Source organism: Schistocerca serialis, chromosome 4 (genome assembly GCF_023864345.2).
Source record: "Schistocerca serialis cubense isolate TAMUIC-IGC-003099 chromosome 4, iqSchSeri2.2, whole genome shotgun sequence".
In the NCBI taxonomy this organism is placed as follows: Eukaryota; Metazoa; Arthropoda; class Insecta; order Orthoptera; family Acrididae; genus Schistocerca; species Schistocerca serialis.
Genome location: NC_064641.1, coordinates 775,589,618 through 775,606,139, shown reverse-complemented (window position 1 = coordinate 775,606,139; position 16,522 = coordinate 775,589,618). Strand labels below are relative to the sequence as shown.

Genomic DNA, 16,522 nt, shown 5'->3' with positions numbered 1-16,522 from the left:
CAGAACATGATCCGACTGTGTAACCTTTGTTTACGTGTAAATATAGGAATTTTTGAAAATCTACTGTCACTGAAATTGGGTTGTGTTAATGTTTTGTCTCTTGGTCATTAAAAATGGAAAAGTGTTTGTTGGTTTAATTAATTTCCTGCCAGAAAAATTTTCCTCTACCGACTTAAATACTCCTCATAGGAAAAAATGACATTATGGAAAAATATTTGTTTTGATGTCCCTTACAACCTCCTAGAGTTTGTCGGTTTAAATACTTTGCACCCTGTATATGCAATCATTTGTGTTGCGCTGTTAACGACTGTCTACGCATGGGACGGTAAATTTCTAGTCCGAGTGCTGCTAGTCTCCGATCAACGGTGCAGTATGACACAGGAAGTTTCAGATAGTCAATTACTTGTTTTCGGAAGGCCGGTGCAGATGTGAAGGGGTTACAGTGCGCTTGGTGCAAAGTACAGCGATGATCCCTTGTGCTGTCAGACGTCGCTGACCCGAATCTTGACGACGAGCACGTGTGCCCTCACGATCCAATGCAGTCCAACATCGGTTGACTGTCACTTTCGAATGCTCTACGTTCCGAACAGCTGACCAAATGGAGACCCACAATCAGGACACTTTGAAAACGCAGTTTCGCAAGAGTACCGGGCATATCTGAGTCCTTGAACGATCACTGACGTGTGACGTTACTCACGCTGCCTCACCAGGCCAGGTAATAGCACTAAATGTGAACAACACTATTGCACTCTGATGGGCGTTCCACCTGTTAGAGAGACTTGCGGCTGTAATCACTTATATACGCACCGATGATGTGTACGTGTATAAAGCTACACTGGCATCACATCTTGTCTTCGGAGTGGGTCATCTGATTTTGTCAGGTAGTGTATTTTGAAACTCAGAGTTTAATAACAGGGTGCGCTTCAAAGCGTGAGCTCTCCCCTCTTTTGTCAGCTCAGCTTAACTTCGACCACAAGAAGACAACTATATCTTTGTATGCATGTCTCATTCATTTTAAGGTAAGCAACAGAGATAAAATTGCTCACTGAGCGACTAATCGATTGTAACGATATAATACGAGAGAAACAAGGATGAAATGGCTGTGTACGACGTGCGACAATAAAGTAATGAGACTGATTTTCTTTGCAAGATGTGGCAAGCCTGCAGGCTTGCGTAGACACAATATCATTGACCTTGGTCTATAAGCTGCTTCTAGTCCAAGCGGCACATCGATGCAACTGCTCAGTCGTGAGTTGTGCTGTAATAAGTTAACACGTGTTTGTGTCTCTCGTCACGGAAATAGAACCGCATAATATTGCGCAGCGGTATGCTATTTCTTTTTGCGTTAAATTGGGTGAAAACGCTACGCCAACTTACGGTAAGCTTCAGTAGGCTTTTGCAGAGGAGGTTATGTCAAGGGCTCAAGTTTATCGTTGGCATAAAATGTTTAGTGAATGCAGAACGAATGTTGAAGGTGAAGAATGCAGTGTGCTTCTTTGATTCCAAGGGAATCGTTCATAAAGAATGAGTGCATCCTGGACAAACAGTTAACCAGTATTACTACAAAGAAATTTTTGAAAGACTTCGTAAAAGAGTACTTCGTGTACGTGCCAACATTGCTGATAATTGTATTCTGCATCACGATAATGCGCCATCCCATACTGTTCTGTCAGTACAGTAATTTTTAACCGCAAAACAAATTTCAGTTCTACCACAGCCACCTTATTCACCAGATATCGCTCCGTGCGACTTTTTTCTATTTCCAAGAGTCAAAACGGCGGTCAAGGGACACGTTTTTCAAACAACACATTGTTGTTATGGTCTTCAGTCCTGAGACTGGTTTGATGCAGCTCTCCATGCTGCTCTATCCTGTGCAAGCTTCTTCATCTCCCAGTACCTAGTGCAACCTACATCCTTTTGAATCTGTTTAGTGTATTCATCTCTTGGTCTCCCTCTATGATTTTTACCCTCCACACTGCCCTCCAATACTAAATTGGTGATCCCTTGATGCCTCAGAATATGCCCTAGCAACCGATCTCTTCTCCTAGTCAAGTTGTGCCACACATTTCTCTTCTCTCCAATTCTATTCAATACCTCCTCATTAATTATGTGATCTACCCATCCAATCTTCAGCATTCTTCTGTAGCACCACATTTCGAAAGCTTCTATTCTCTTCTTGTCGAAACTATTTACCATCCACGTTTCACTTTCATACATGGCTACACTCCATACAAATACACAACACAAATACACAACACAAGACGTCCAAAACGCTGTGACGAGGGTCTTGGAGGATATTACAGAATGTGAGTCCTATAAATGTTACCATCATTGGCAGAAGCGCTGGAAAAAGTGTGTGCAATCAGAAGGGAACTACTTCGAAGGAGACAACACTAAACTTGACTAAAACGGTAAACATTTTTTTCACATCAATCTCATCACTTTACTGTCGCACCTCGTAAAACCACGCAGCCAAACAGAATTACGTATATCGCAGCAGGAGGAGGATACACTACGACTTTCACGATGTGTTTCGATGGGTTATAATCTCATCCTCAGCACCCAGATATTAACGATTGTATTCAAGTGTGAAGCAGTTGACCACGTTAGTCTCCTTTTCACTGACATCCAAGATGCGTTTCGAGGGTTTAGACCCTCTTCTTCCACATATAAACGACTGTATGCACCTGAGGATGAGGTAAAAACTGTCGAAACGCACCGTGATCTTAAATAAAAATGTTATTGGCGTAGTTAACTGTTGCACTTTGCCTCGTTAGCTGCAGCGTATCAGTCAGAGCAGTTGTGCCTACGTCATTAAAGAGATTGTGCAGAGATCATATTAGTACAGATTATGTAGGCAGCTGCTGGGCAGGAAGGTGGGTGCATGCAGTGGCGCGTGCTTACCGGCTAGCGCAGCCATGGCGCCTGTCCCCCTCGACGGCCTAGGAGCACTGTGCCGTTAGCGGAGGCGCCTGGCGGGCTGCCGAAGCCCCACGGCGCACCAAGGAAGCCGCCGCGCCGGCCCGAGCGCGTCAAGGCCGGCTCGCCGTGCGCGAATTACCGGTGTGTCCCTCAGCTACCAGCAGTTTTCCGCGCTACACTATTACATACAGTGGCACTAAGAACGGGGCAGGCGCTTAAACAAGTTCCTCAGCCTACTGAAGCACGCAGACGTGTCGTAGGAAATTAGGGCAGTAGGTAATACCACAGACTAAAGCATACTGTCACGACACTCCTGTTCATTTTTGGCGTACACTGTGACTGCAGCTCGCCAAGCTGCCAGTAAGCTACACTGTTGAATGCGATTTCTGATTAACGCGAATATAATCGTTTATACTGATATGTGACCTGGTTTACACTTAAGGGGGCGTTGTTGTGCAATATATTACAGGACTAACAACCAAGTTTCCTAAGTATCCTAAGAGACGAGAATGAGTTTCCACTCTGCAGCGAAGTGTGTGCTCGTTTGAAACTCCCTGGCAGATCAAAACTACGCTACAAGCCACTAAAATTACTACACAAAGAAGAAATGCAGATGATAAACGGGTATTCATTGGACATGTGACTACATTTTCACGCAATTTGGTTGCATAGATCCTGCGAAATCAGTACCCAGAACAAGCACCTCTGGCCGTAATAACGGCCTTGATACGGCTGGGCATTGAGTCAAACAGAGTTTGGATGGCATGTACAGGTACAGCTGCCCATGCAGCTTCAACATCATACCACAGTTCATCAAGAGTAGTGACTGGCGCATTGTGACGAGCCAGTTGCTCGGCCACCATTGACCAGACGTTTTCAATTGGTGAGAGATCTGGAGAATGTGCCGGCCAGGGCAGCCGTCGAACATTGTCTGTATCCTGAAAGGCCCGTACAGGACCTGCAACATGCGGTCGTGCATTATCCTGCTGAAATGTACGGTTTCGCAGGGATCGAATGAAGGGTAGAGCCACGGGTCGTAACACATCTGAAATATAACGCCCACTGTTCAAAGGGCCGTCAGTGCGAACAAGAGGTGACCGAGACGTGTAACCAATGGCACCCCATAGCATCACGCCGGATGATACGCCAGTATGGCGATGACGAATACACGCTTCCAACGTGCGTTCACCGCAATGTCTCCAAACACGGATGCGACCATCATGATGCTGTAAACAGAACCAGGATTCATCCGAAAAAATGACGTTTTGCTGTTCGTGCACACAGGTTCATCGTTGAGTACACCAAATCAGGCGCTCCTGTCTGTGATGCAGCGTCAAGGGTAACCGCAGCCGTGGTCTCCTAGCTGATAGTCTATGCTGCTGCAAACGTCGTCCAACTGTTCGTGGAGATGGTTATTGTCTTGCTAACGTCCCCATCTATTGGCTCAGGGATCGAGACGTGGCTGCACGATCCGTTACAGCCAAGCGGATAACATGCCTGTCATCTTGACTGCTAGTGATACGAGGCCGTTGGGATCCAGCGCGGCATTCCGTATTACCCTCCTGAACCCACCGATTCCATATTCTGCTAACAGTCATTGGATCTCGACCAACGCAAGCAGAAATGTCGCGATACGATAAACCGCAATCGCGATGGGCTACAATCCGACCTCTATCAAAGTCGGAAACGTGATGGTTCGCATTTCTCCTCCTTACACGAGGCATCACAACAACTTTTCACCAGGTAACGCCGGTCAACTGCTGTTTGAGTATGAGAAATCGGTTGGAAACTTTCCTCATGTCGGCACGTTGTAGGTGTCGCCACCGGCACCAACCTTGTGTGAATGGTCTGAAAAGCTAATCATTTGCATATCACAGCATCTTCTTCCTGTCGGTTAAATTTCGCGTCTGTAGCACGTCATCTTCGTGGTGTAGCAATTTTAATGGCCAGTAGTGTATGTGCAGGACTGGTACTCGAATTTAGGTCCTTTTATCTTTCACGGGCAAGTGCTGTACCGACCGACCTGTCCAAGTACGACTGACGACCCGCTCTCATGGCTTTACTTATGAAATAGCCTCTTCTTCTACCTTTCGTAAGTGCTTGTCCCGCAAGGAAAGTTGGAGATCTGTGAAATTCTGTGAAATTTGTAAAGTAGGAAATGAGTTAATGGTGGAAGTAGGTCGGATCTTAAATCGTACTTCCCGGTCAGGCACACAATCTTGACCTACCAGGTAGTTTCTTAGCGCAACAGATATGAAACATTGCACTGTGTGACTTTAGGTACATTTCTCTTGCAACCTATAGACATTTTGCCGGCCGTATCGTCTATTTTGGTGAGACTGAAATGCTTTATAAGTAGCTACAGAGACAAACCTCTGCAGAAATACTTCTTATAATTACAAAATAATGTGCAGTTTGTTCTCTAAATTTCCTGACAAAACATTTTATATATGCAGTCACAACTTTTGCAGGAGAGAAGACAGTTAGCTGACATGATAGTAAAACGCCAATAGCAATAATCCAAAAATTCCACAACTGTTGTTACTTCAGAACCAGAGACATAATAAACAGAAACATTAGAATCTTCAACTCAAGATATCTCTTCAAGATGAAGCAATGACATTGAATGTAAGTGTTCACGCGATGGAAGAAGGGGCGAAGTTTAAGAATTTGAGAAACATATTCCGTGCAAAATTGTTACGCGACAAGCAAATTGCCAATCATATTAAGGACAGATAAGCACAGAAATACTGTAGAAAACAAGTGGAGGAAGACAGGCATAGAAAAAACAATTGTATCGTGGTTCTTAAAGAAAGACCCTGTTAATTTATTGTTAAGCTACATCTATGTGTCATTAATTTTTGTTGATATTTCACTAACGCTTCATACACCGTAATATAATAATTATTTCCTAAATTACGTAGGTAAAGAAATAAAATCAAACATTATTTAGAACACACACGAAGTTAAGGAACGGTTGCCTTTATCTCCGCTAGGGCGCTAGTGTCGTTCCAACAGCCGGTAACAATTTTCACAACAGTGAGTGTCGCGATTGTATTTGTTAGACTGTGGTGATAATGGGTGGTTATAACTAAGGAACAGTTACTCACAGACGTCCAATGTGGGCTGTAATACTCGCATGCCATCGAAACTTGGTAGATATTCTAATGCATTATTGTGGAGCCGATTTACACTGGGAAAAAATAGTTCCAATTTTGGTCACCAGGTGCAAATCTGGCGCTGAGAATGCAAAAAGACTTCTAGAAGTGTTTCCCTTTGTTTGTGAATTAGGAACGGTACGTGGACATAAAAGGTCAAACAAGTGAGAAAGGCATAATGTTGATTTCATTATTAACCGCCGTTTCCACAATTTATTCAATATGACGACCGGAAATGCCGACGATTTACTGCATCCGTAAAATGACGTGTTAAACAGTTGCTCGCAGATGTTCCGGTGGAATCTGAACAACATGTTCCTTCACATCAGATAGATATCGAACGTGTCCCTGGTAAATATGTCCTTTTATATATCCCCAGGGCCAAAACTGGCTTGGATTCGTGTCATTTGATCTTGCATGCCATGCATATGGAAAACCTCTGGAGATAACAAGTTCCTGCAAGTCTTCATTAAACAGATCTTTCACTGGGCGAGCAACATGAGTTGTTGCCCCATCTTGCATGAAAACATTGGTTTCCACACAATTATGTTCTTCCAGGAATCACATGGTGCATAAGGAGGTCTCGATAATGTGCAGGCGTCACGGTACACCTGACAGGCCATCTGGGTGTATTCTCTTCCAAGAAGAGTTGACTGAGAATAGAGGTGCTTGTAAATCGACACGACACAGTCACATACGGCGAGTGCAGTGGGTCTTCGCGCACAACAAGCGGTTGAACAGTGCCCCAATTCGGCAGTTTTGCGTATTCACTGCACCATGTAGTGTAAAATGTCCCTTGTTACTCCATAGAATATTGCCAGACCACATGTCATCAACTTCGATCTGTGCCAGAAATCGAAGAGCAACTTCAGAACGTTGCTGCTTAGTATGAGGTTTCAATTGCTGCACCATCTGGATCTTGTAGAGGTACTAGTGTAAGTAGGCCGCAAGACTTTCGCGTGTTGTTGACCATGGGATGGACAATTCTTGTGACACTGCATGAACCCTAGCTCCACCCAGGGCATGTGCAGCTTGGTCAGTTACAGCAGTAGCAACCTTGCCAGTAGCTTGCACCGCAACAGGGTACCTTTCTCTTCCAGGGACCGCATCAAGTGGAACCATGTTTTCTAATTTCATTATCATCTTCTTTAAACCTTTCAGTCAGAGATACTCTCTTAATACAGCCCTATAACCGCTCCAATTAATATAACATAGTTTCAATAACAGCACACGGTCTCTCTTTTTCGATAGCCATACAGTTCACGCACGTTATGGCTTGTCAAATAACAGCGTCGATGTCATACCGTCATAAAGCAGTCTACAGCGCCAGATTTGCACCTGGTGGTCAAAGTTGGAACTAATCTTTTTCGAGCGTAAATCAGTTCCGCATCAACTCATTGGCATATATACAAAGTTACGCTACTATACGATAATTACAGTCCACATCGAACATCCGCGAATAGCTGCACTTTAATTATAACCACCCAGAAATTGAAGTTCGATCTGACTGCGTATAGGTTTAACTGAACAAATTCCTGCCTCAGTGTATTACGCTACTGGTCATTAAAGTTGCAACGCCGTGAAGGCTACATGCAATAAAATAGATGCTGGCTGTAAGTATGCAGATGATCAGAATTTCAAGGCAATCACACAAAGTAAGTAGAAGTTACTCCGTATACATCCTGTGTATAAGGAAAGATTACGCTGCAAGTTTCTCATTCATAAATGGCATGCGAATGTTGTTGATTTGTGAGGAGTCTGTGGAGTGCGCGATTACTGCTCGCATTGGACGGAATACACGACTACAACGTGAATGTGGAATCGATGGTTTCAGGAGGGGCACACTCAAAGCTGACCCTGGAGAAGAGCGCCCGAGAAGACAGACATACTGTTCACTTAGGCATGCAGGTTCGTACAGTCATGCCGCATATTAAGAGCCAGGATATGGGCTTGTTTATAGTAAAACAAGTATCGACATCGGACGTGAGATAACGTATGCAGCTGAAGTACCATGGTGATCACTGCTGCTGGTTTCTTTGACACAGGAGCGGAGAGAGGTGCGTCGACCCTTTTGCGCACAACGACAACACTGGAAGCAGAAGCAGCGCTTCGTCGTCTCTTCAGATGAGTCCTGTTTCCGCATACAGCATCATGATGGACGTATTCGTGTATGGAGGCTCGAAAAAGAACGAAATCTGCCAGTTTACTTCCTTCATAGTCACACATGCTCTGCGTTTTTCGGTGTGTTATGGGTTGCCATTCGGTACACAACACGATCACCTCTAGTTCGCAGAGCCGGCAACTTGGACGACAGGCTTTACACTTATGACGTTTTAAAACCAATAACTGTGCTTTCTTTTGGAGATCTCCTTGACGTTATCTCTAAGCAAGATAACGCATAATCGCTCGTTGTCTGCGCTGTTCTGACCTACATGTGTACAGAGAGCGTTTGACTGTTGTCCTCGCCAGCATGTTCTCTCATCCACTGAAAATGTCTGGTCATAGAGTGCTGAAAGCAAGGCACGCCACCATTATCTTGTTATTAAGATTGCAGAACTGTTGCACAGAGCTGAAGCAGTGTGCAATGATGTATTCGTATGTTTCATATAAACACTGCTGCACAGCTTCAATATATTTATAGAATAGCATCACGAAACCACCAAAAGCTGCTGTAATTTGTATTTCACTTTAGATGAGATACTCGTCTCGTGAGAATCAGCGGTTGTATTGATACTTAAGATAATTCTCATTTATTTTACAGTTTAAGCTGCACATTTTTAATCACGTTACATGTTTCTATCAGTCGGCATCATCTTAAGATCCAAAATAAGGTAAACCTAAATACGTAAAATATGTATCGTCTAATGATTATCGTTTAATAATTACTTTTTGCCATTTTAGTATACGACCCTCTCTCTTTTAGGCCGTAGCAGACCTCTCTTTCCTTCTTTCCTTGCTCTTAATCCCCCATGCTCCATTTTATAATTTTACTATGCAAATGTAGAATTTATGTAAGTACCTGCGTCAGCAATCCGTCTTGTCTACCCAGAACCACTCATCAGAGTACTATGTTTTGCAACTGCGGTCATTGATTTAAATATAAGTTGGAGGTAGGGGAGAGGAGAGGAGAGGGGAGGGTTAAGGGGAAATGGAGTGAGTGATTTGGGGTGGAAGGTAGCAGTGGAAAGGTGATGGGGATATCATGAGTTAATGAGGGGAGTCTTGCTTAAATTACAGAAGCTATATTTATAAACCAGCAGTGAAACAGTAAAATTATACAATGGACCGAGCGTGATTGAGAGCAGATAACGCAGGCAAGGGAGGGAGGGGGGGGGGAGGGATAATTGGAGGGCTGCTACGGGCTAAACAAGAGGAGGTTTTGTACAGATACTGCAAAAAAAATCAATTATGTAAAAATCGTTCGGTTAAAATACCAGGGGCGTAGAGCAATGGATGTTCACTACAACAAGCTATTTATTTATTGCTCTCATGTTCGCTTAATGACAGTTTTAATAACCTGTTAGTCATGGATCTAAAACATGCTGTCTTGGTTCTCTCAGGGTGCCACTACTTAGAGTCAATAATAATGCCTGCATAGGTCGGTGATCTGTACACGCTAAAACAGTATTAATCTGCCTCTCTTGTAACCGTAATGTCGAGATAGTTGGTGGCTCTTTAATTTTCGTGCCCGAGTGTAAACCCAATTTTTGGGTGGAAAGCACTAAATCTCTCCGCTATCTCATTAACATTCCTTTGATCCGCTCTAAGTAAGAAAATAGCATCACCCCTGTAGCGGTAACAGTGGAGAACTTCGCTGGCCGCTGCAGGGCTTTTAGTGAAAAATTGATTTTCTAAATAATGAAGGACAATCTTAGCCATAATGCCAGAAAGACCAGCTATGGGAAATACAATTTTTTAAATATTTGATGGCATTTCATGCAATTCTAATTCCACTACATTATTCCACAGTAATTTTATAATCTTGATGTCCTACACATCCGTTGTTCTAGGATTGAACTTTTAGTATTTTAAGAAAAAAATTTTATACAATTTTATTTTTTGTACGTTCACAGTAAGACCTTACGGCTTTATATTTCAAAATTTCACCCTTTTAATATTTTAAGATGCTAATTCAGTTTTCGGTACTTTATTTCCACTTCTATAATCTGTTTTCTTCTTTTTTTATGTAGTATTACATATCCATTAGTCTACGTTTCTGGTATTTTAACAGAAGGCTTCTTGCATAACTGATTCTTTGCAATTTTAGTATGAGATCCTCTTTTGTTAAAACGTCACAGAGAGACGATATACTGTATCTGCAGTGGGTATCAGCTACTGGGGGAAGGGGAAACTGCTGAGTGTGTCAGCTAATGGGAGAGGTTATAGCTACTGGTGTGTCAGCAGCTAGATCTTAAGGCCCCTGTAAACGATCAAACGTGCTTGACAAAATCGTTCTGATCTAGCCAAGCAAGTCCGTACACGTTTAAACAACGTTTGCCAGTTTAATCTCACTGTGGAGCAGACGTTGTTCGTGTCCGCGTGCATTTTGACAGTAGTGATAACGGCCACAAATGCAGACTGAGCAGTTCTGGAACTCACTTTAGTACTTTTAAAGACGAAGATGAAGAAAACACGTCTCTGGTCCACGGAAAGGCTTAAAATGAGAGATTCGCCCATGAAAAATCTGCTAAAGGAAATATGACTCTCAGAACCTGATGATGGTTCAAATGGCTCTGAGCACTATGCGACTTAACTTCTGAGGTCATCAGTCCCCTAGAACTTAGAACTACTCAAACCTAGCTAACCTAAGGACATCACACACATCCATGCCCGAGGCAGGATTCGAACCTGCGACCGTAGCAGTCGCTCGGTTCCAGACTGTATGGCCTAGAACCGCACGGCCACTCCGGCCGGCGAACCTGATGAATACAAGAACTTTCTGATAAAGAAACTTTTCAAAACTTGATAAGGCACGCCTAAAAGAGCAAACCTGCCTGTCAAGTTTGCTTCTATGTAGCCACGGATGTGTCAAATAACCTCGTACACATACCGGGAAAGCCTGTCATTTTAATCTTACTTTTGAAGCAGACGCTTCTCGTGTATGCAGAATTTTGGCACTAGTGGGAATAGCTACAAATGCAGATAAAGCATTTCTGACATCGACTCTGCCACTGTGTTTAAAGAAGAAGTAAACAGTACGCTGGTCTAGGGAATGGTTTAAAATGAGAGAGACTGAAAACCTGTTGCTGGAAATGTTACAGTCAGGATTTGATGATTATATCAACTTTCTGCGGATGGAGAGTGAGACGTTTAGTAACTTGTTTGGCGTACTTCACCCTCACACTGAAAAAGAAGTATGAGAAAGAGTTATTTCGATGTCTTCCGTCATGCCTACTTGATAATCACTCCAAACAATGGGAAAATATTTTAGAATTGGTCACATTGGTATCAAGTATGCCGTTTCCTTGCCTTGCATTGAATTTGCCAGAATCCTTCCGACGAATCTAGGTCTCCAATCCATTTCCTCTGACGTAATCGTCCCATTAATATCGTTTTTTGACATTATTTCTAATGATTCACAGGATGTGACGAGCTCAAAACCTCCAAGGCTAATCTTGTAAGCAGGTGCAAACGTGTCTCTTCATTCATCCTTAGATTATTGGTCCGAACTAGTGGATGTATTCTCAAGTCACTGTGTACGTTAATGAGGGAATAAGTGGTTCTTTTAATTAGCAACTCAGTAGATGACATATCACGATATCACATTTCATCCTCCTTCTTCCTTCCAACCACGAGTACAAAAAAAATGTTCAAATGTGTGTGAAATCTTATGGGACTTAACTGCTGAGGTCATCAGTCCCTAAGCTTACACACTACTTAACCTAAATTATCCTAAGGACAAACACACACACCCATGCCCGAGGGAGGACTCGAACCTCCACAAGTACAAATGTGGCAAAAGCGGTCGCGTCATCGCCAAAACTCGGAATATTGACACCACACACTTTACAAATATTCTTGAACAGTGGGACGTCGACAACATTTTGTGCATGCTTGCGCAAAATACAGGGTGATTCAAAAAGAATACCACAACTTTAGGAATTTAAAACTCTGCAACGACAAAAGGCAGAGCTAAGCACTATCTGTCGGCGAATTAAGGGAGCTATAAAGTTTCATTTAGTTGTACATTTGTTCGCTTGAGGCGCTGTTGACTAGGCATCAGCGTCAGTTAATGCTAAGATGGCGACCGCTCAACAGAAAGCTTTTTGTGTTATTGAGTACGGCAGAAGTGAATCGACGTCAGTTGTTCAGCGAACAAGAAGCACAACAATTCATATTTCAGCAGGATGGAGCGCCACCACATTGACACTTATCTGTCCGTAACTACCTGAACGTCAACTACCCGAGGCGATGGATCGGCCGCCAGGCAGACCGTGACAGAGCACTTCATCACTGGCCTCCAAGAAGCCTTGATCTTACCCCCTGCGATTTTTTCTTAAGGGGGTATGTTAAGGATATGGTGTTTCGGCCACCTCTCCCAGCCACCATTGATGATTTGAAACGAGAAATAACAGCAGCTATCCAAACTGTTACGCCTGATATGCTACAGAGAGTGTGGAACGAGTTGGAGTATCGGGTTGATATTGATCGTGTGTCTGGAGGGGGCCATATTGAACATCTCTGAACTTGTTTTTGAGTGAAAAAAAAACCTTTTTAAATACTCTTTGTAATGATGTATAACAGAAGGTTATATTATGTTTCTTTCATTAAATACACATTTTTAAAGTTGTGGTATTCTTTTTGAATCACCCTGTATATAGAAGTGCATGCTTGTCAATCTTACAGTAACGTGTGCTGCTGCATTTAGCTGTCGATTCTGAACACCCGTGAGTGGCTTTTTTCTGCTCAGTGACATTAGGAGGAGCACCCGCGCCGGCTGCTTAGACAGGTGGCGGTCCGGTGCGCCTGCAGGCTCCGCCGCCACCCCCAGCTGCTGAATTTTTCACGGCCACTCTCCATTCTGCGGGCCGCGCTGGCGGGCCGTCGTAATGAACTGCTGACGGCCAGGTCGAGGTAATGGCGGGGGCGGTGCTACGTACACAGTCGCAGTCCCTGCAGGGAGACGCAGCTCACCTCCAGAGGTGGAAGCACTTCTACCGAGGTCCACGGATGCTGTGCTCAAATCATGTTCCTACCTGGCTACCGTATCCTCCATATACGAGGGCTATCCACAAAGTACATTACGTTTTGGAATTAAAAATAAATAAAGTATTGGAAATTTTTTTTATTATATACAGATGGAAGCCACACTTAAATACTACTTTTCTACATAGTTGCCATTTAAATTAAGGCACTTATCGTAGCGATGGACGAGCTTGGGAATTCCTTCGTCGTAAAATTCGGCCACCTGCGCCTTCAACCGCGTGGTTACCTCTTTTGGGACAGAAAAGGTGTGATCTTTGTGGATTTCCTGAAAAAAGGCACTACAATAAACTCTCAAAAGTATTGCCAAATTCTGCACAACCTCAGAAGAGCAATACAAAACAAGCGCAGGGGAAAGTTGGGCTCAAAGATCTTGTTGATTCACGACAACGCCCGGGCCCACACGGCAAATGCCAGTCGTGAAGTTCTCGAATCTTTTAAGTGGGAGTTGTTTCCTCATCCACCGTACAGTCCCGACCTGGCACCGAGCGACTTCCATTTATTCCCAGCAATGAAGAAGTGGTTGGCTATGCAGCGCTTTGATTACGACCCACAGCTTCAAGAAGAGGTAACCACGTGGTTGAAGACGCAGGCGGCCGAATATTTCGACGAAGGAATTCCCGAGCTCGTCCATCGCTACGATAAGTGCCTTAATTTAAATGGCAACTATGTAGAAAAGTAGTATTCAAGTGTGGCTTTCATCTGTATATAATAAAAAAAATTCCAATACTTTATTTATTTTTAATTCCAAAACGTAATATTCTTTGTGGATAGCCCTCGTAATTACCAAGATGTGACGTAAGACGACTGTTGTTGCTTAGTGGAATTACGACGTCTGTTCTACAGATATCCGACGTTTTTCAGTCTTAAGATTTTCATTCGAATTAAAGAACTCTAATCGATGTCTTCTTGTCAACTCTCCCTTCCTCTATTTACAAATGGTGAGCAATAACCACTACGGTGTATTGGAACACCCGAACTCGGGGCTGTCAGAGACTTTCGGTTCTTCCCTCTGGACACTGTGAATTCGATGGGCTGACAAGGGCTACAGCGTCCCGTCGGAGGAGGCAGCATCAACAAGACAGACGGCGTTCATGGAAACTCTTTATTACTCCAACAAGCTTGGATCAGCTATGGGAGGGCGTCCTCGTCATGCAGCAAAGCACCGTGTCCATCCACGGCGTCTGTATTCCGTGGGTGTTGTCAGGCGTCGATCTCAGAGCTCTGGTGCCAGCGTTGTCCTGAGGATCCAGTAACTGGTATGTTGAGAATGGTTAGAGCGCAGAGCGACTTTGCCTGTTGAACATTTCGGCAGCATTACTTCAAGTACAGGCGTGGCGGTCTCGAGCTCCTGTGGTGTCAGCGAGGCAGATGGGACCTTCCAGGGCATAGCGAGTGACCGAGGCGTAGACATATGGGGTGCGAACCCTTGACCACCCTTTGGCAAGCGGTGTCTGGCGCTGGTGGACGTCCCAGGAGCTCCATGTCAGTGGCTAGGAGTGCCTCAGTTCGACCCTCAGCCAATCAGGTAATGTCTTGACCTCACTGACAAATGGTCATATCAGGATGATGGAGCGGTTGCGACTTCATGGTGGAAGCTGACGCCATGATGGAAGCTATCTCGATGACTCACCAATTCGATCCGATGACCAATGTCGCTGGACGGCCAGTATACAGGGTGGTCCATTGATCGTGACCGGGCCAAATATCTCACGAAATAAGCATCATACGAAAAAACTACAAAGAACGAAGCTTGTCTAGCTTGAAGGGGGAAACCAGATGGCGCTATGGTCGGCCCGCTAAATGACGCTGCCATAGGTCAAACGGATATCAACTGCGTTTTTTAAAAATACGAAGCCCCATTTTTTATTACATACTCGTGTAGTACGTAAAGAAATATGAATGGTTTAGCTGGACCGCTCTTTTCACTTTGTGATAGATGGCGCTGTAATAGTCACAAACATATAGCTCACAATTTTAGACGAACAATTGGTAACAGGTAGGTTTTTAAAGTTAAAATGCCGAACGTAGATACGTTTGAACATTTTATTTCGGTTGCTCCAATGTGATATTGTACCTATGTGAACTTACCATTTCTGAGAACGCATGCTGTTACAGCGTGATTATCTGTAAATACCACATTAATGCAAAAAACGCTCAAAATGATATCCGTCAACCTCAAAGCATTTGGCAATACGTGTAACGACATTCCTCTCAACATCGAGTAGTTCGCCTTCCGTAATGTTCGCACATGCATTGACGATGCGCTGACGGATGTTGTCAAGCGTTGTCGGTGGATCACGATAGCAAATATCCTTCATCTTTCCCCACAGAAAGAAATCTGGGGACGTCAGGTCCGGTGAACGTGTTGGCCATGGTACGGTGCCTCGACGACCAATCCACCTGTCATGAGATATGCTATTCAATACTGCTTCAACCGCACGCGAGCTACGTGCCGGACTTCCATCATGTTGGAAGTACATCGCCATTCTGTCAGCATTGAAACATCTTGTAGTAACATCGGTAGAACATTACGTAGGAAATCAGCATACATTACATCATTTAGATTGCAATCGATAAAATGGGGGCCAATTATCCTTCCTCGCATAATGCCGCACCATACATTAACCCACTAAGGTTGCTGATGTTCCACTTCTCGCGGCCATCGTGGATTTTCCGTTGCCCAATAGTGCATATTATGCCGGTTTACGTTACCGCTGTTGGTGAATGACGCTTCGTCGCTAAATAGAACGCATGCAAAAAATCTGTCATCGTCCCGTAATTTCTCTTGTGCCCAGTGGCAGAGCTGTACACGACGTTCAAAGTTGTCACCATGCAATTTCTGGTTTATAGAAATATGGTACGGGTGCAATCGATGTTGATGTAACATTCTCATCACCGACGTTTTTGAGATTCCCGATTCTCGCGCAATTTGTCTGCTACTGATGTGCGGATTAGCCGCGACAGCAGCTAAAACACCTACTTGGGCATCATTTGTTGCAGGTCGTGGTCGTGCTCGTGGTCGTGTTTCCTTAAATAACGTAACTATCCGGCGAACGGTCCGGACACTTGTATGATGTCGTCCAGGATACAGAGCATCATACATAGCACACGCCCGTTGGGTATTTTGATCACAATAGCCATACATCAACACGATATCGACCTTTTCCGCAATTGGTAAACGGTCCATTTTAACAGGGGTAATGTATCACGAAGCAAATACCGTCCGCACTGGCGGA

At 44.0% G+C, this 16,522-nt stretch overlaps 1 protein-coding gene across 2 annotated transcripts in view; it reads right to left on the bottom strand.

The window, feature by feature from the left end:
* The window catches only part of LOC126473336 (complexin), a 710,430-nt gene that overhangs the window by 664,296 nt on the left and 29,612 nt on the right, over positions 1–16,522 (bottom strand). The window contains exon 1 of one of the 2 annotated variants that reach the window (XM_050100328.1): positions 2,905–2,990. The exons of the other annotated variant lie outside the window; for it this stretch is intronic. Coding sequence (XP_049956285.1) covers positions 2,905–2,920 — 16 coding nt within the window. The 5' untranslated portion in view covers positions 2,921–2,990. Of the gene's footprint in view, positions 1–2,904; positions 2,991–16,522 lie in introns of those variants that run through there. 2 annotated transcript variants of the gene reach the window in all.